The sequence below is a fragment of the Onychostruthus taczanowskii genome, unplaced genomic scaffold (genome assembly GCF_017590055.1).
Source record: "Onychostruthus taczanowskii isolate IOZ18803 unplaced genomic scaffold, ASM1759005v1 scaffold112, whole genome shotgun sequence".
In the NCBI taxonomy this organism is placed as follows: Eukaryota; Metazoa; Chordata; class Aves; order Passeriformes; family Passeridae; genus Onychostruthus; species Onychostruthus taczanowskii.
Genome location: NW_024497852.1, coordinates 970103 through 988561, shown reverse-complemented (window position 1 = coordinate 988561; position 18459 = coordinate 970103). Strand labels below are relative to the sequence as shown.

At 52.9% G+C, this 18459-nt stretch overlaps 1 protein-coding gene across 1 annotated transcript; it reads left to right on the top strand.

Moving 5' to 3' along the window:
* The first annotated feature begins 1135 nt into the window (after window positions 1–1135).
* Window positions 1136–17067, top strand: TIMM44 (translocase of inner mitochondrial membrane 44). The gene is made up of 12 exons (XM_041424906.1): window positions 1136–1277; window positions 1736–1906; window positions 2371–2451; window positions 2939–3088; window positions 4321–4460; window positions 5079–5164; window positions 6665–6757; window positions 7669–7793; window positions 9096–9146; window positions 10203–10292; window positions 12390–12500; window positions 15897–17067. The coding sequence occupies exons 2-12, from the start codon at window positions 1823–1825 to the stop codon at window positions 16014–16016; spliced, it is 1131 nt and encodes a 376-aa protein (XP_041280840.1). The 5' UTR covers window positions 1136–1277; window positions 1736–1822; the 3' UTR covers window positions 16017–17067.
* Window positions 17068–18459: the final 1392 nt, after the last annotated feature.

Here is an 18459-nt window from a genome sequence, read left to right as displayed (position 1 = left end):
CGGGGTTGGGAGGGGTCGAGGCTCCTCCAGCCCAACCATCCCGGGCTCCCGGGGCCTCTCCCGGGGCCGCCGTGCCCCGAGCTGCCCCCGGGGCCTCTCCCGGGGCTCCGTGAGGGCGGTTTTGCCGGGAGCTGCACACGCTGAGCCGGTTTGAGCCCTGCGTGCCCGGAGCTTCGGGATTTCTGCTCCCGTTGCCCGGGGCTCTTCCCTCCCCGGCTCCCGCCCCGAGCTCCGGTGCTGTCCGTGAGCGAGCGCGGATTTTTGTGCGGCATTTCCCCGAGTCTCCCCTGCTGCCAGCCCTGAGCTCGGCGCTGACCCTTCCAGAGCGGGAATTGCGGCTTTGACCTTGGCAGGGGCAGCAGAACCATCGAGGGATTGTTCTGGGATCCTCCAGAGCTGGGGCAAAGCTTTGTTTGGAGGAGTTTTCCCCAAAAAAAACCCTCGTGCCTCTCACCCCTCGGCTCCAGATGGATTTGTGCATCGCCGCTGTGCCAGCCCGGTTCCTCGGCCCCGCTCCGTGCTCGCCGCTCCCGCCCGGCCCGGCGGGATGGAGCCTCCAGCGGGGCTGTTCCCGGGGTTGGGAGGGGTCGAGGCTCCTCCAGCCCAACCATCCCGGGCTCCCGGGGCCTCTCCCGGGGCCGCCGTGCCCCGAGCTGCCCCCGGGGCCTCTCCCGGGGCTGCCGTGCCCCGAGCTGCCCCCGGGGCCTCTCCCGGGGCTCCGTGAGGGCGGTTTTGCCGGGAGCTGCACACGCTGAGCCGGTTTGAGCCCTGCGTGCCCGGAGCTTCGGGATTTCTGCTCCCGTTGCCCGGGGCTCTTCCCTCCCCGGCTCCCGCCCCGAGCTCCGGTGCTGTCCGTGAGCGAGCGCGGATTTTTGTGCGGCATTTCCCCGAGTCTCCCCTGCTGCCAGCCCTGAGCTCGGCGCTGACCCTTCCAGAGCGGGAATTGCGGCTTTGACCTTGGCAGGGGCAGCAGAACCATCGAGGGATTGTTCTGGGATCCTCCAGAGCTGGGGCAAAGCTGTGTTTGGAGGAGTTTTCCCCCAAAAAAAATCCTCATGCCTCTCACCCCTCGGCTCCAGATGGATTTGTGCATCGCCGCTGTCCCAAGTGTGGGTGCTGGGAGCTCTTGGGTGCTTCCCTGAGCTCCTGCTGTGCTGTTTTCCTTGCAGAAATGTCTCCTCAGTGGGCTGTGGCTGCTCTCCAGGCGTTACCCCATCCCTGCCCTCCCCACGAGTGCCCTGTACAGGATCAGCAGCCCTGCCCTGGGCACCCCTCAGGTTGGTCCCACCTGAATTTTTTATCCCATTTCCACCCCGAAGTGCGTTCCCAGCAGAGCCCTGGGCTGGATGGGGATGTGGCTCTGGGAAGTGCCAGTTCCAGGCTGGGAATCTCCAGCTTTTTAAATGGAACTCAAGGAATTTTTGGGGCAGCTGAGGTTGGACAGGGCTTGGAGCAGCCTGGGGCAGGGGGAGGTGTCCCTGCCCATGGCAGGGGTTGGAGCTGGGTGGGATTTAAGCTCCTTTCATCCCAATCCATCCTGAGATTCCATGGAATCCGTTGGCCATGTGGCTCTTTGAAGGGCCAGCTGCTGCTTTTCCAAGCAGCTCCATGTTTTCCACACGTTCCAAAAGTGATCCAGGGCTTGCCTCGAGCCCGCGCCTTCAAAACTTGCGTTTTTTGGGTCCCGTTTGCTGGAATCCCTTGGGATTGCCCAACATGGAATGGTTTTCTCCAGTCCAGGTGCTACTCCTCGGGGGGAAGGAAGGGATTCATCTCAGGTTTTGTGGAGAACATCAAACAGGAGTTAGCCAAGAACGAAGAGATGAAGGAAAGCATCAAAAAATTCCGAGATGAAGCAAAAAAGCTGGAGGAGTCGGATGCGCTGCGGGAAGCAAGGAGGAAATATGTGAGTGTTTGGGTGTTCCCTGCTTTGTTCCCTGCTTTGTTCCCTGCTTTTTTGGGCTTTTACTGCTCTGAGTGAACTTTTCAATCCACAGTCGAGCTGTTCAGGAGAAGTTCTGCTTGGCTGGAAGCACTCAGTGCTGAATGGACGCCTCAGAATGTTTATTTGTTGGAATGTTTTGGGATTTTTCTTTTTTTTTTTTTTTTTAGTGGAAAGTCTTTCCAGCAGACACTTGGCTGCATTTCTGAGCAGATCAAATAATGAGGCATTAAATTGAGCATCAGATGTTTCTTTTGCATTGTTCAGAGAGCTCTGAACATCATCATTTGCAAAGCTGCTGCTGACTCAGGCCGGGAACTCCTGAAATGTTGCTTTTCCTGCCCTCAATTCCAGCCTTAATGGGTTGTGCTCCATCCAAGCTGGGTTGGAGTGGTTTCTGTCTCTTGATTAATGTTCCTTTCCCCCAGAAAACCATTGAATCTGAAACAGTGAAGACCTCAGAAGTGATTAAAAAGAAACTTGAAGAAATAACAGGGACGGTTAAAGAGGTAAAAGGACCTTTCAGCTCTGCCGAGGCTGGGCTTTTGGGGGGCTGGAATTGTCATTGTTGGTGGCAGGTGCTGCTGCTCCTGTGGCTTCTAAAACCATTCATAAAATAATGGATTGGTGTGATCAGAGCCAGGGATTCCTCTGGGATGTGGGGCATGGAGAAGAGGGAGGCCCCACCTGCAGCCTTGGCAGCCCAAAATAAGGATGTGGAGCTGCTGGAGAGAGTCCAGAGGAGCCCCTGGAGCTGCTCCCAGGGCTGAGCCCAAAATAAGGATGTGGAGCTGCTGGAGAGAGACCAGAGGAGCCCCTGGAGCTGCTCCCAGGGCTGGAGCTCCTCTGGGGACAGCTGGGGGTGCTCACCTGGAGAGGAGAAGGCTCCAGGAAGAGCTCAGAGCCCTTCCAGGGCCTGAAGGGGCTCCAGGAGAGCTGGAGAGGGGCTGGGGCTGAGGCCTGGAGCTGCAATGACCTTTCCCTTTTCCCTTGCAGAGTTTGGATGAGGTCAGCAAGAGTGACCTGGGCAGGAAGATCAAGGAGGGGGTGGAGGAAGCTGCCAAAACGGCCAAACAGTCTGCAGAGTCTGTGACCAGGGGAGGGGAGAAGCTGGGCAGGACTGCAGCCTTCAAAGCCATCTCCCAGGTACTGCTCCCTGAGCTCCCAGGGCTTCCAAACCTCGGGAGAGGCTCTGGGGGGAGGTTTGGGCTGAAATCCTGCAGGTGTGAGATCCTGCAGGGATGAAATCCTGCAGGGCTGAAATCCTTCAGGGCTGAAGTATCCTGCAGGTGTGAAATCCTGCAGGGGTGAAACCTGAAAGACTGAAATCCTGCAGGGCTTAAATCCTGCAGGGCTGAAATCCTTCAGGGCTGAAATCCTTCAGGGATGAAATCCTGCAGGGCTGAAATCCTTCAGGGCTGAAATCCTGAAAGGCTGAAATCCTGCAGGGCTGAAATCCTTCAGGGGTGAAACCTGAAAGGCTGAAATCCTGAAAGGCTGAAATCTTTCAGGGATGAAATCCTTCAGGGATGAAATCCTTCAGGGGTGGAATCCTTCAGGGATGAAATCATGCAGGGCTGAAATCCTGAAAGGCTGAAATCCTGCAGGGCTGAAATCCTGCAGGGCTGAAATGCTGCAGGGCTGAAGTATCCTGCAGGTGTGAAATCCTGAAGGGCTGAAATCCTTCAGGGATGAAGTCCTGAAAGGCTGAAATCCTGCAGGGCTGAAATCCTTCAGGGATGAAATCCTTCAGGGGTGGAATCCTTCAGGGATGAAATCATGCAGGGCTGAAATCCTGAAAGGCTGAAATCCTGCAGGGCTGAAATCCTGCAGGGGTGAAACCTGAAAGACTGAAATCCTGAAAGGCTGAAATCCTTCAGGGATGAAATCCTTCAGGGGTGAAATCCTGCAGGGGTGAAATCCTGCAGGGGTGAAACATGAAAGACTGAAATCCTGCAGGGCTGAAATCCTTCAGGAATGAAATCCTGCAGGGATGAAATCTTTCAGGGCTGAAATCCTGCAGGGATGAAATCCTTCAGGGATGAAATCCTTCAGGGATGAAATCCTGCAGGGCTGAAATCCTTCAGGGATGAAATCCTGCAGGGCTGAAATCCTTCAGGGCTGAAATCACACCTCCCCATCAGGGCTGAGCTCCTGGGGAGCTGCCTGCTGCAGGGTTGGAAGATGTCCCTCTCCAGAGGGATCCCAGCCTCCTCAAATCCCTCTTTTTGCAGGAATACAGAAAATCTCCAATCTTCTGTGGCTGCCCCACGCTGGCAGCGCCCCGCGCCTTCTGCTCTCCCAGCCCATCACAGGATGGGATTTTCAGCTCCTGGGAGAGCCATAAACCCACACTAACGGGGCTGTTTTCCTTGCAGGGAGTAGAAACTGTGAAGAAGGAGCTAGATGAGAGTGTTTTGGGCCAGACGGGTCCCTACAGACGCCCGGAGCGGCTCCGGAAGCGGACGGAATATTCCGGAGAGAGGATCAAAGAGCAGCGAGTGTTTGAAGCCAATGAGTAGGTGGGGGGTCCTCTGGGGGGGGGATATTTCTGTGTGTAATTTGATGGAAAAGGTAAAAAACGGGCCAGGGAGTTAAAATCCAGGAGCTGTGGGGTGGGAGCAGCTGGGTCTCCAGCACATTCCCAGCAGGAGCGGATGATCCCGGATCTTCTGTGGTAAAACTGGAAATTTCAAATTCTAAAGGTGAAATTTAATGTTCTGAGGTGAAATCCTGAGCTGAGCATTGTTTTGTGTTCAGTTTTAACTGTGCTGCTGGGTGAGGCTGAGCTCCTTTTTTCTGGACTGCTTTGCTCCTCTGAGTTGAGTTTTATTTGTCTGGTGCTTTATTAATCTGGGGTTTTGTTTATCTGATGTTTTATTTATCTGGGTTTTTATTTGCCTGGCGTTTCATTTATCTGGTGGATCATTTATGGGGCTATCATTTATGGGGCTGCAATTTCTTTTATAATTGATGAGGCCATCGTTTATCTTGTAATTGAGCTCATCATTTCTGTGCTGTCAGCCTCGGTGATGCCAAGTGCTGCAGGGATATTCCTCAGGGTGTTGTCTGTATTTGTTACAAGTTAATTTTTCCCAAATATCCACATTTTATCCCTGTTTTCTGCTCTCTCTAGAGAAGCCATGGGCATGGTGCTGCATAAAGACTCCAAGTGGTACCAGCAGTGGAAAGATTTCAAGGACAACAACGTGGTTTTCAACAGTGAGTTTGAGCCCATTCCCTTCCCAGCTCCCATCTGAGCCTCCAGCCCCAGCAAATCCCAAATTCCCACTTTTCTCTGTGGGTTTGGAGCCAGTGCTGGGAGTGCTGAGAAGGGAGGGAGGCAGAGCTGAGAGCTCTGCAGCTTCTCCAGTCCCTGTTCCAGGACACCAGACCCTGCTCAGGGGGAGCTGAACTCGTGGGTTTCCTGTTCTTCCCTCCTCAGCTTTGTTCTGGCACCAGGGAGAGGGAAGGCAGCTCTGCTCCTCCCCAGCTGGAGCTTAAAACCAGGAAAATCCTGAAAAAATCCAGGGAGTTTCACACAGCTTCCAAATTGGTGAAAGACTTAAAAAAAAAATGCTGTGATCTTTCTGTCGTGTAAAGCTGATTTTTGATATCATCTGAGGCTGTTTCTGGTGCAAATGCCCTGAAAACAATCCCAGAATTTAGCTTGGAAAAGGCCTCCAGGACCTTTGAGTCCAAGCTGTCCCTGACCCCCACCTTGTCACCCCCAGGGCCCCAAGTGCCACCTCCAGGGATGGAGACTCCACCAGTGGGAGCAGCACTGCTCAGAGTGAGCCTGATCCTGCATTTGCTCATTCCACTGGATAAATACCCTTCCCAGGGGTGTTAAATCTGAGTGTTAGCAGAGGAGGAGTTGCTGAGAGATCAGAACATTGCAGGAAAACGGGGAAGAACATGGGGAGAAAAACAGGGAGGAAAATGGGGAAGAACTTGGGGAGAAAACAGAAAAATGGGGAGGAAAATAGGGAATAAAATGGGGAGAAAACTTAAAAATGGGGAGGAAAATGGGGAAGAACATGGGGAGAAAAACAGGGAGGAAAATGGGGAATAACATGGGGAGAAAACAGAAAAACAGGGAGGAAAATAGGGAATAAAGTGGGCAGAAAAACAGAAAACAGGGAGGAAAATAGGGAAAAAAATGGGGAGAAAACAGAAAAACAGGGAGGAAAATAGGGAAAAAAATGGGGAGAAAACAGAAAAACAGGGAGGAAAATAGGGAATAAAATGGGGAGAAAAACAGGGAGAAAAATAGGGAATAAAATGGGGAGAAGACAGAAAAAATGGGGAGAAAAATAGGGAATAAAATGGGGAGAAGACAGAAAAAATGGGGAGAAAAATAGGGAATAAAATGGGGAGAAGACAGAAAAATGGGGAGAAAAATAGTGAGTAAACTGGGGAGAAAAACAGAAAAGTAGGGAATAAAATGGGGAGAAAGCAGAAAAATGGGGAGAAAAATAGTGAGTAAACTGGGGAGAAAAACAGGGAGAAAAATAGGGAATAAAATGTGAAGAAGACAGAAAAATAGGGAATAAAATGGGGAGAAGACAGATAAATAAGGAATAAAATGGGGAGAAAACAAAAACGGGGAGCAAACCAACTCCCAGCTGGTGCCTGGTGCTGAACAAAGGGATTGAGCAGAGCTTGGGCCCTGCAGGTCGTCCCTGGCTGGGAGGGCTCTGAGCTCTCTGTTCCCTGCAGGGTTCTTTGAGATGAAGATGAAATACGACGAGAGCGACAACGCCTTCATCCGAGCGTCGCGCGCCGTCACCGACCGCGTCACCGACCTCATAGGTACAGGGACACCAGGGTACACCAGGGAGGTGTCATGGGTACAGGGACACCAGGGAGCTGTCATGGGTACAGGGACATCAATGGGCTGGTCATGGGTACAGGGACATCAGGGAGGTGTCATGGGTACAGGGACACCAGGGCGGTGTCATGGGTACACCAGGGAGGTGTCATGGGTACACCAGGGAGGTGTCATGGGTACACCAGGGAGGTGTCATGGGTACAGGGACATGAGGGAGGTGTCATGGGTACACCAGGGAGGTGTCATGGGTACAGGGACATGAGAGAGCTGGTCATGGGTACAGGGACATGAGAGAGCTGGTCATGGGTACAGGGACACCAGGGAGGTGTCATGGGTAGAGGGACACCCCGGGGCTGCTCCTGGGTACAGGGACACCCTGAGCTGTTCCTGCAGCTGGGGCTGCCAGCCCTGGGCACATCCCCGAGCTCTGCAGCGCTTCCATGGGTCACTGTCCGGGTGAGGGATGGGAGGACAATCCTTGGGATCCTCCTCAGGTTGAGCTTCAAGGCTGGAGTCGTTCCCAGGGTGGCTTTCCCTCCCTCTGTCACCAGAGGTGTCCCTGTTCCCTGGTGGCTCTCCTTCTCTGTCACCAGAGGTGTCCCTCTCTCTGTCACCAGAGGTGTCCCTGTGGCCATGTGGCTTTTCCTCCCTCTCCTCTGTCACCAGAGGTGTCCCTGTGGCCATGTGGCTTTTCCTCCCTCTCCTCTGTCACCAGAGGTGTCCCTGTTCCCTGGTGGCTCTCCCTCTCTGTCACCAGAGGTGTGTCCCTGTTCCCTGGCTTTTCCCCTCTCCTCTGTCACCAGAGGTGTCCCTGTGGCCATGTGGCTTTTCCTACCAGCGGTGTCCCTGTTCCCCGGTGGCAGTGCCAGCCCCCACGGAGCCGTTTTTGCAGGGGGGCTGTTCTCCAAGACCGAGATGTCGGAGGTGCTGACGGAGATCCTCAGGGTGGACCCCTCCTTCGACAAGGATCGCTTCCTGAAGCAGTGCGAGCGCGACATCATCCCCAACGTGCTGGAGGTGCTGGCAGCCCCTGCTTCCCTTCGCTCTCCCCTTCACTACCCCCTGCAAAATTGGGGGTTTTTTTTTAAATTTTTCCATGGCTAAAAGCAAAAGTTGGGTCAGGATTTGCTTCTCCAGCTTTGCACAGGAAAGGTCTTTGCACAGACCTTGGGAAAGGAATCAGATCCCACATTTGGGTTAAAACTGTGGGATAAAATATTATCCCATATATATATATATATTATATATACTATACATAAAATCTATATATTTTATATATAAAAATATAAGTATTTTTATATATATAAGTCATATATACATATAAGTCTTTATATACATATATGTATATATGTATATATAAATATATAAATAAATAGATATAAATAATAGATACAATAAATAGTTATAAATAATGAATTTTTCTGGCCTGGAAAACAACAAATGAGGTGGGATCAGAGGGAAGTGGGTGAGCAAATGGTGATAGCAGAGGGATAGGGGAAGGAATTTGGGTTTTGATCTGGGATTTGGGAAGAGCAGCAGCTTGTGAGCAATGGTTCCGTGGTCATGGAAGTGTCTGGAATTTGAGGTTTTTAGGGATTCAGAGTGATGGGAGATGTGGCTCTAAGTGGATGTGGGTCCCTGTCCCTGCAGCAGGAAAGACAGAGGGATTTGGGATTTGAAATGGAGCAGGAATTGCTCTGAATTTGGGATTTGAAATGGAGCAGGAATTGCTCTGAATTTGGGATTTGAAATAGAACAGGAATCGTTCTGAATTTGGGATTTGAAGTGGAGCAGGAATTGCTCTGATTTTGGGATTTGAAATAGAACAGGAATCGTTCTGAATTTGGGATTTGAAGTGGAGCAGGAATTGCTCTGATTTTGGGATTTGAAATAGAACAGGAATCGTTCAGAGAGACTCAGGAGAGGCTGGAAGAGCTGGGGCTTGAGGAGCCAGACGTGGGATTGTTCTGTTCCTTCTGAATTTTTCAGTGTGGGAAATTGCAGCTCTGCTCCTGTTTGCTCCCAGGCTTTCTGAGCCCTGGGAGCTCTGCTGGCTCTGGCAGGCTGAACAGGAAGATTTAATGGCAAGATCCAGCTGGAAGCTTTAAGAGAGTTTAATTATCCAAAGGTTTATTGGTTTATTTATCCCTTGGCCTGTGTTTTCATAGAAATCCTTTTTGCTGTTCCCCTTTGCAGCTCCAATTTCCCCCAGAGCCCCACAAAAAGTGGGATTTAAGGTGTTTTGCTGCTGGAAGGGCTGCTTGGTCCCACTTTAATCTAGGAGGAGCTTTAAAATATTCTGTCTGATTTCCTCCTCAGGCTCTGATCTCCGGGGAGCTCGACATCCTCAAGGACTGGTGCTATGAGGCCGTGAGTGAAGCTCCCAAAAACCTCCCAAAACTTGGGATTCTCCCTTGAAAATGGGGTTATTTGGAGGGGTTGGAATTCAGGGAGATCCTGGAAGCAGAGCCTTTCCTGACAGTGTTAGTGGGCTTTTATTTGGGTCTCCATTCCTCCAAAATTGCCGTGCTGTAAAATCCAAAATAATTCTGCTCTTCCAAATCCCAAATTAATTCAAGAGCTGAATTTCTCCAAGTGAATTGTCTGTTCTGTTCCCCACCACCAGAGGGCTGGGAGAGCCAATTTTTTTCATTTAATAAATCCTGATCAGCCTTTTCTTTTTTTTGTAACAATAATCCAGTCTGAAAGCAAAGAATCTTCCCTGCTTCCAGCAGCCTTGGGAATGACACCTTGGAGGGAAGCAGCAGCTTCACTGCAGTTTGTGAGGCCAAAATCAAACATTCCCAAGGCAGCTGGAATTGGAAATGAAGCTCCTGAGTCCAGAGTAATCAGTCACATAAGCCAGGGCAGGAAATGGGAATTTTATCCCTGAGAACCTGGGGGATGAAACCTCTTAATGGATCCCACGGGATGCTGATTCTGGTCACTGAACTCCCTGTTTCTCCATGCTTTTTCCCTGATTTTCCCAGTTTTTCCTTGTTTTCCCCTGTTTCTCCCTATTTTTTCCCTGATTTTTCCTGATTTTCCCAGTTTTTCCTTGTTTTTCCCTCTTCCTGCTGTTCACTCCAGTTGTGAGTCCCTCAGCTCTCAGCTGCTCTCAGGTCCTCACATTCTTCCCAGTAAAAATGGGATTTTTCAGTGGGATTTTTGTGCATCCCAAAGCATTTCCTGCAGTTCTTTGATCCCTTCCTTCAGCACATTTACAGAAAATGTGACTTTTTCTCCTGGTTTTTTTTTTTTTTTTTTTTTTTTTTTTTCGGAAAATTTGGTTTTTTTTCCTGGTTTTTTTTTTTTTGTTTTTTTTTTTTTGTGGCTCTCTCCAAGCGAAAATTCCCTTTTTTTTTTTTTTTAATGGTGACAGAACAATTCCAAACAATTCCCAACCCAAGTTTGTTCATCCCTCAGACCTACAGCCAGCTGGCCCATCCCATCCAGCAGGCCAAAGCCTTGGGGCTCCAGTTCCACTCCAGGATCCTGGACATCGACAACATCGACGTGAGTTCCCTGCCCAGCTTTCCCTTTCTGGAGGGAATTCAACCCAGGGGCTCAGGAGGGGATTTTTAGGGTCAGGGAGAGTGGAAAAATCCTCCAGGATCAGCAAGTGCAACCTTCTTTGCTCTGACTGCTGGGTTTGAGCTCTGGGGTTTGGGATTTCTGCTCCCAGAGGGGAAATCCTGGGATTTCCCCAGGGAGAATCCCAGGGAAATCCCATTGCTGGAAGAGAAATCCCAGTGCTGGAGGGGAAATCCCAGAGCTGGAAGGGAAATCCCAGTGCTGGGAGGGAAAATCCCAGTGCTGGAAGGGAAATCCCAGTGCTGAAAGGGAAAATCCCAGTGCTGGAAGGGAAATCCCAGTGCTGGAAGGGAAAATCCCAGTGCTGGAAGGGAAATCCCAGTGCTGGAAGGGAAAATCCCGGGCTGGAAAGGGAAAACCAGATACTGGAAGGGAAAATCCTATTGCTGGAAGGGAAATCCCATTGCTGGAAGGGAAATCCCAGTGCTGGAAGGGAAATCCCAGTGCTGGAAGGGAAATCCCAGTGCTGGAAGGGAAATCCCAGTGCTGGAAGGGAAATCCCAGTGCTGGAAGGGAAATCCCAGTGCTGGAAGGGAAATCCCAGTGCTGGAAGGGAAATCCCAGTGCTGGAAGGGAAATCCCAGTGCTGGAAGGGAAATCCCAGTGCTGGAAGGGAAATCCCAGTGCTGGAAGGGAAATCCCAGTGCTGGAAGGGAAATCCCAGTGCTGGAAGGGAAATCCCAGTGCTGGAAGGGAAATCCCAGTGCTGGAAGGGAAATCCCAGTGCTGGAAGGGAAATCCCAGTGCTGGAAGGGAAATCCCAGTGCTGGAAGGGAAATCCCAGTGCTGGAAGGGAAATCCCAGTGCTGGAAGGGAAATCCCAGTGCTGGAAGGGAAATCCCAGTGCTGGAAGGGAAATCCTAGTGCTGAAAGGGAAATCCCAGTGCTGGAAGGGAAATCCCAGTGCTGGAAGGGAAATCCCAGTGCTGGAAGGGAAAATCCCAGTGCTGGAAGGGAAATCCCAGTGCTGGAAGGCAAATCCCAGTGCTGGAAGGGAAATCCCAGATATCCACGATATCTAAAATATCTTGGAAATTGAGTTAGGCTTGGGTTTGGGTGGAAAACTGGTTTTTGTTTGGATGGATTCAGCTCCAGTGTGGATGGGGCAGCTCATTCCCTGGGATCAGGCATGGGAACGTTGCAGAGCTGTTGAGATTCCCTCAGGGAGCAGGAAAATCACCCTAAAAATAAATGTATTCCTTTGTGACACAGCCCAGCCCTGTCCTGGTGCTGCTTCCTTTATTAGGGATAAAACAGAATGTTTGGGGACATTTCAAAAGAGGAAAATCCTGCTGTCCTCAGTCCCTGTGATTCCTTTTGGGGCAGCACAGGCAGGAATTCCAGAGCTGAAGAGCAGCAGAGCATTCCATGGCATCCTGCATTCCCACAAAAAAAAGGGATGCAAAGAGATTTCCCACAATGGGCAGAAAGAGAATTCTGGGTTTTTAAAAGGAAAAAAGCTGAATTTCCACTCCTCTTGCATTCCAGTGAATAAAGTCTTTAAACATTTAATGGAACAGCCTGGGAATAGAGGGAAAAAATCCTGGCAAACAAAAGGTTCCCACCTTGAAGTCTTTCTGGTACAGTTTTTGTCTGGTTCAGAACAACTTCCTGGCAAAAAGTGATTTAAAAGCAGGAGAAAAGCTCTGTTTGATCCTTGTGGGTCCTTCCAGCTCAGGATGTTATGATTCTGAGTGTTTCCTTCAGAAAATTCCGTTTTTTGGAGAGCAGGGTGGCTTTGATTTGGCTTTCTAATATGGGAATAATGGAGCAGAGCTCGTTCCCATTTCCCAGATTTATGGACTTGGGGAAATAATGAAAAAATCCACAACACTTTTGGGGAAAGCTTTGACGGTTCCCAAGTTTTTCACTTGGAATCTTTTTTGGGAAGCAGCTTTTCCACCATATCAGGATCACGGAATTGATGTGATGGAGCAGCCAGGGGGAGTTTGGGGTGGTGGGAGCCCTTCCCTGAGCCTGCAGGAGTGGGGTGATTCCAGGGAATTCCCTGTCCTGCAGCTGGCCATGGGGAAGATGATGGAGCAGGGCCCGGTGCTGATCATCACCTTCCAGGCCCAGGTGGTGATGGTGATCAAGAACCACCAGGGAGAGGTGGTGGAAGGGGACCCGGTGAGTGGGGACACTGGGTCTGGGGCAGCTTTGGGGTCTGGGGTGGGTTTGGGGTCTGGGGCAGGTTTGGGGTCTGGAGTGGGTTTGGGGTCTGGGGCAGGTTTGGGGTCAGGGACAGGTTTGGGGTCTGGGGCAGCTTTGGGGTCTGGGACAGGTTTGGGGTCTGGGGCAGCTTTGGGGCCTGGGGCAGCTTTGGGGTCTGGGACGGGGTTGGGGACAGGTTTGGGGTCTGGGTCATGTTTGGGGCCTGGGGCAGAATTGAGGTCTGGGGCAGGTTTGGGGTCTGGGTCACATTTGGGGTCTGGGGCAGGTTTGGGGTCAGGGATGTGTTTGGGGTCTGGTTTTTTGGAGAGCAGGGTGGCTTTGATTTGGCTTTCTAATATGGGAATAATGGAGCAGAGCTCGTTCCCATTTCCCAGATTTATGGACTTGGGGAAATAATGAAAAAATCCACAACACTTTTGGGGAAAGCTTTGACGGTTCCCAAGTTTTTCACTTGGAATCTTTTTTGGGAAGCAGCTTTTCCACCATATCAGGATCACGGAATTGATGTGATGGAGCAGCCAGGGGGAGTTTGGGGTGGTGGGAGCCCTTCCCTGAGCCTGCAGGAGTGGGGTGATTCCAGGGAATTCCCTGTCCTGCAGCTGGCCATGGGGAAGATGATGGAGCAGGGCCCGGTGCTGATCATCACCTTCCAGGCCCAGGTGGTGATGGTGATCAAGAACCACCAGGGAGAGGTGGTGGAAGGGGACCCGGTGAGTGGGGACACTGGGTCTGGGGCAGCTTTGGGGTCTGGGGTGGGTTTGGGGTCTGGGGCAGGTTTGGGGTCTGGGTCACATTTGGGGTCTGGGGCAGGTTTGGGGTCAGGGATGTGTTTGGGGTCTGGAATGTGTTTAGGGTCAGGGACACATTTGGGGTCAGGGACATAGAGTCAGGGATACGTTGGGGACCTGAGTCACATTTGGGGTCAGGGGCAGGTTTGAGTTCAGGGGCAGGTTTGGGATCTGGACGTGTTTGGGGTCTGGGACACATTTGGGATCAGGGACACCTTTGGGATCTGGACACCTTTGGGATCAGGGACACCTTTGGGGTCTGGACACCTTTGGGATCAGGGACACCTTTGGGGTCTGGACACTTTGGGGTCTCCCACTGCAGCTCCAGCTCCATCCCGTTCCCGCCTGGCCCTGCTGGGTTTCCCTCCCCCTTTCCCTTCCCCGGGGCCCTGGCAGGGCAGAGCCCTCTGGCAGACAGGCTGGGAGCAGGGCTGAGTCCCTGGATCAAAACACCCCAAATCCTCGTTTTCAGCTCCCCACACTCACACCAAGAGTTCCATGGAAATCCCACAGGAAGCCCTGGCTGGAGCTGGGGCTGTGAGGGGTTCCTGGGGAGCAGGGAGGGATCTGTGACACAAATCCCTCTGGACACCTTTGGGATCAGGGACACCTTTGGGGTCTGGACACTTTGGGGTCTCCCACTGCAGCTCCAGCTCCATCCCGTTCCCGCCTGGCCCTGCTGGGTTTCCCTCCCCCTTTCCCTTCCCCGGGGCCCTGGCAGGGCAGAGCCCTCTGGCAGACAGGCTGGGAGCAGGGCTGAGTCCCTGGATCAAAACACCCCAAATCCTCGTTTTCAGCTCCCCACACTCACACCAAGAGTTCCATGGAAATCCCACAGGAAGCCCTGGCTGGAGCTGGGGCTGTGAGGGGTTCTTGGGGAGCAGGGAAGGATCTGTGACACAAATCCCTGGCACAAATCCCTGGCACCTCCTGAGTGCCCTGGGCTGGCCTTGGGGCTCTTCCCTCCTGGGGGGTTCCAGGCTGAGCCTGGCCCATGGAATTCCCTGAGTTTGTGGCAGCAGCTAGAGGAGGTTCCTGGAGTCCCTTTATTCCCAGGGAATGAACATTTCTCTCTCCAGAAATAATAATATTTATATTTATACTTGTATTTATTTATATTTATATTTATATTATTTATTTATCTCTCCAGGCAGCTCCAGCCTGTCCTGGGCTTTAGTGCCTCAGTGACACCTCACAGTGTCAGAGCTGGAGCTGCCACTTCCCAGCACATTTTTCTTGGAATTAATACAGGCATTTAACAAATATTGGCTTTTGCAACCCTGGCCTTTGGTCCAGGCTGGAAAAATGGGATTCATTTGAATGATGGGGCTCATCTGGGCTGATTCACAACCAGGGCAGAAACAGCTGATCCAGTGATTCCCTGCATTAAATTCCTGCATTCCTGGGAGATAAATATTGATGGGATAATTATTGAACAGGATATCAAAGTCTGTTTGCTGTCAGATTCCTGCAGGGCTGCAATAAATCAGGGAGAGGAATTCAAATTCTCCAGTGGAGCCCAAAGCTCAGCTTTAATCAAGAGCCTGGGGTTGGGTGGAGCTGCTGCAATATTGAACACGGAAAGGTTTGGGGAGAGAGGAGCCTCAGATCCCCAGAGTTCTGGGGGTGGAAGGAGCTGGAAGGATTGGAGTGTGAGTGTTGGGTTTTGGGGCTGGAAGCATTGGAGTGTGAGTTTTGAGTTTTGGGGGTTTGGGGCTGGAAGGATTGGAGTTTTGGGCTGGAAGGTGCTGGAAGGATTGGAGATTGAGTGTTGGGTTTTGGGGCTGGAAGGATTGGAGTGTGAGTGTTGGGGGTTTGGGCTGTAAGGATTGGAGTGTGAGCGTTGGGTTTTGGGGCTGGAAGGATTGGAGTGTGAGTGTTGGTTGGGGCTGGAAGGTGCTGTAAGGATTGGAGTGTGATTGTGGGGTTTGGGCTGGAAGGATTGGAGTTGTGAGTGAGGATTGGAGTTTTGGGGCTGGATGGATTGGAGTTTTGGGGGTGGAAGGATTGGAGTTTTGGGGTTGGAAGGAGCTGGAAGGATTGGAGTGTGAGTGTTGGCTGGGGCTGGAAGGATTGGAGTTTGAGTGTTGGGTTTTGGGGCTGGAAGGATTGGAGTTTGAGTTTTGAGTTTTGGGGCTGGAAGGATTGGAGTTTGAGTGTTGGGTTTTGGGGCTTTGGAGTGTGTGTTGGCTGGGGCTGCAGGGTGCTGTAAGGATTGGAGTGTGAGTTGTCTGGGGCTGCAGGGTGCTGTAATGACTGGATGTGAGTGTTGGCTGGGGCTGCAGGGTGCTGTAAGCATTGGAGTGTGAGTGTTGGGGCTGCAGGGTGCTGTAAGGACTGGATGTGAGTGTTGTCTGGGGCTGCAGGGTGCTGTAAGGGAGTTTTGGGGGTTTTGGGGCTGTAAGGATTGGAGTGTGAGTTTTGCGTTTTGGGGGGTTTGGGGCTGTAAGGATTGGAGCGTGAGTTGTCTGGGGCTGCAGGGTGCTGTAAGGATTGGAGTGGGAGTTGTCTGGGGCTGCAGGGTGCCTGCAGCTGCCTGCAGTGACATCTCTCTCTCTGGCAGGACAAGGTGCTGCGCATGCTCTACGTGTGGGCGCTGTGCCGGGACCAGGACGAGCTGAACCCCTACATGGCCTGGAGGCTGCTGGACATTTCCTCCTCCAGCACGGAGCAGGTGCTCTGAGCAGGGCTGGGCTGGGCCCTTCCCACCCCTCTGGAAGCAGCTCCAGCCTGGAATTCCCCACGGGGAGCAGCCCAGGCTGGGGGTTTGGGAGAGCTCCAGCTTATCCCAATCCCTGAGGAATGGGAATTCCTGCTCGGGAACGTCTGGGACGAGCAGCTGCTGCTTCATCCTCGTGCCTCAGGAGGCTCCTGGGCAGCTGGGAACCCCCAAAGCTGTCATTCCCACCTGCTGGCACCCTTGGAGATCCCTGGAAAGGCCTTGGAGGGGCTCCTGGCTGCCAGTCTCCTGCCCTGCCGTGTCTTGCACTTTCCCAAACCAAATACAACCAGGACTTTGCACATGGAGGTGTTGGATCCTCAGGTTGGTGGTGGGATGGGGCTGATAATTGCATATCCAGGGCTGAGGTTTGTTTATGCACAGCTTGCAAGGGGCAATGCTGTTGGTTCTGGTCACAAAGAGCCACAGCTGCGTCCCTCGGGGTGCTGGGGAGGGTGTGGGACAGGAGGGGAAGGGCAGAGGGAGTGTCTGAGCAGTGGGACTGCTTTTGGGAAGGCTGAATTTTTCTGTCCCATCCTGTCTCATTCCCAGGAGGAAAGCTGTGCTCCTTGCTCAGCTCTCTGGGCTTCTCTGCTCCTCATCCCTGCACAGATCCCAGGTCCAGGAGCAGAAACTTCCCCATTTTGCTGCTGGAGCGTGGGGTGAAATCCCCTTTCAGGCCCAATCTAAAAAATGGGGTTTGAAAATCCCAAATCATGGAAGAAATTCCCTGAATTAATTTTCCATTGGCAGCGTTCAGTGGGGTTTGGGACCCTCTCCTTCTTGAGCTTCTTTCTTCTGGGAGGAAGAGCAGGGGAATGGCTGAGGGGGAGCAGAAATTGTGGGATTTGGGCTTCTGGAGGGGTTTGGGAGCTGAGCCAGGGCCGAGGCACCTCCTGCCCGTGGGAAGGGAGCTTGGGAGAAGGTTTGGAGAGGAAATCCAAGGATTGCTGTGGTGCTGAGGGTGAGGCAGGGGAGCTCTGCCCCGCCAGAGTGATTAAAGAGAATAATTCCAGTTCCTCTTCTCTTGTGAGTGTCCAGAGCTTTGAACATCCCTGGGGTCTTCCCTGAGCCCTTTTCCCTTGGGATGTGACAGCTCCAGCCCTTGCAGCGTTCCCAGGGTGTGGGGATGCCACATCCCCTGTCTGGACCAGCCCCAGGGCAGGCTGGGGGTGACATTTGGGTCACAGCCAGCCCAGGGGATGCTCCAGGCTGGAAAGCTGGGATGGAGCAAGTCCAGGGAAGGGGCTGGAGCCCCAGGGGAGGATGAGGGAGCTGGGAGGGGGCTCAGCCTGGAGCAAAGGAGGCTCAGGGGGACCCCTGCACAGCTCCTGCCAGGAGGGGACAGCCAGGGGGGTCAGCCTCTGCTCCAGGGGACACCAGGACAGGAGGGAACAGCCTCAGGCTGTGCCAGGGGGGGTTTAGGCTGGATATTGAGAAAATTCCTTCATGGAAAGGGTTGTAAAGCCCTGGCACAGCTGGAATCCCCATCCCTGCAGGGATTTAAGATCCACGGGGATGTGGCACTTGGGGACAGTGCTGGCTTCATGCTGGTGGCCTTGGAGGCTTTTCCAGCCTTGGTGGAAGGGCCTGGGGGGTTCTGTGGTTCTGGGCTGGGCACTGCCAGCCCTGCCTGGGCTCCATCCCCGGGATGCCTGCGGGGTGAGCGGGGTTGCCATGGGGATGGGGATGCTGGGATGGTGACTCAGAGCTGCTCTGCAGCCTCTGACATCCCGTGGGCTGTTCCCATCACTCGTGGGGGGCTCTGAGCCCCCACGTCCCCCACACCTTCCCAGGCTGCTCCAAACCTGCAGCCTGGCCTTGGGCACTGCCAGGGATGCAGGGGCAGCTCTGGGAATTCCCCTGCAGGGCCTCGCCAGCCTCAGGGAGGGGTTGGAACCATGATTCCAGCCCATTCCAGCATTCTGTGATCCCAGAGCTGCCCCTGGGAAGGCTGGGCCATCCCTCACTCATATCCCGAGGCTTTTGGGGCTTTTCCCCAGATCCTGCAGCGCTGGAGTTCGGACAGCCAGCCCTGCCCTGAGGGGTTGGTTCAGGATTTTCCCAGTTCCGTGCTGGATTTGATGGAATGTGATGATCCCCAGTGCTCCCTCAGTGCTCTTTGCTCCTCCCTTCCTCCCTCCAATGCATTTCTGGGATGCAGCCCCTGCTGCCAGGTGAAATTGTCCTCCCTGGGCCTTTCTGGCACGGGGGCTCTTCTTTCCAGCCTTTAGCACACAGAGCATCCCTGCCAAATGAGAGCTCCGAGGGCAGAGCTGAGCCAAGCCCGGAGCACCAGGCTCGTTTAGGAACAATTCATTAGAGGGGGGAGGATTTTTTGAATGAGGTGTTTTTCATCTGGGAAGGGAGCTGGGACAGACCCATGGAGCAGCAGCCTCCTGTGCTG

Excerpts from the sequence above, each read along its gene's own strand:
- TIMM44 (XM_041424906.1), top strand. The coding sequence starts at position 1,823 with ATGAAGGAAAGCATCAAAAAATTCCGAGATGAAGCAAAAAAGCTGGAG. Across the intron at positions 3,089-4,320 it reads CCTTCAAAGCCATCTCCCAG|GGAGTAGAAACTGTGAAGAA; the intron begins GTACTGCTCCCT and ends TTTTCCTTGCAG. Across the intron at positions 9,147-10,202 it reads AGGACTGGTGCTATGAGGCC|ACCTACAGCCAGCTGGCCCA; the intron begins GTGAGTGAAGCT and ends TTCATCCCTCAG.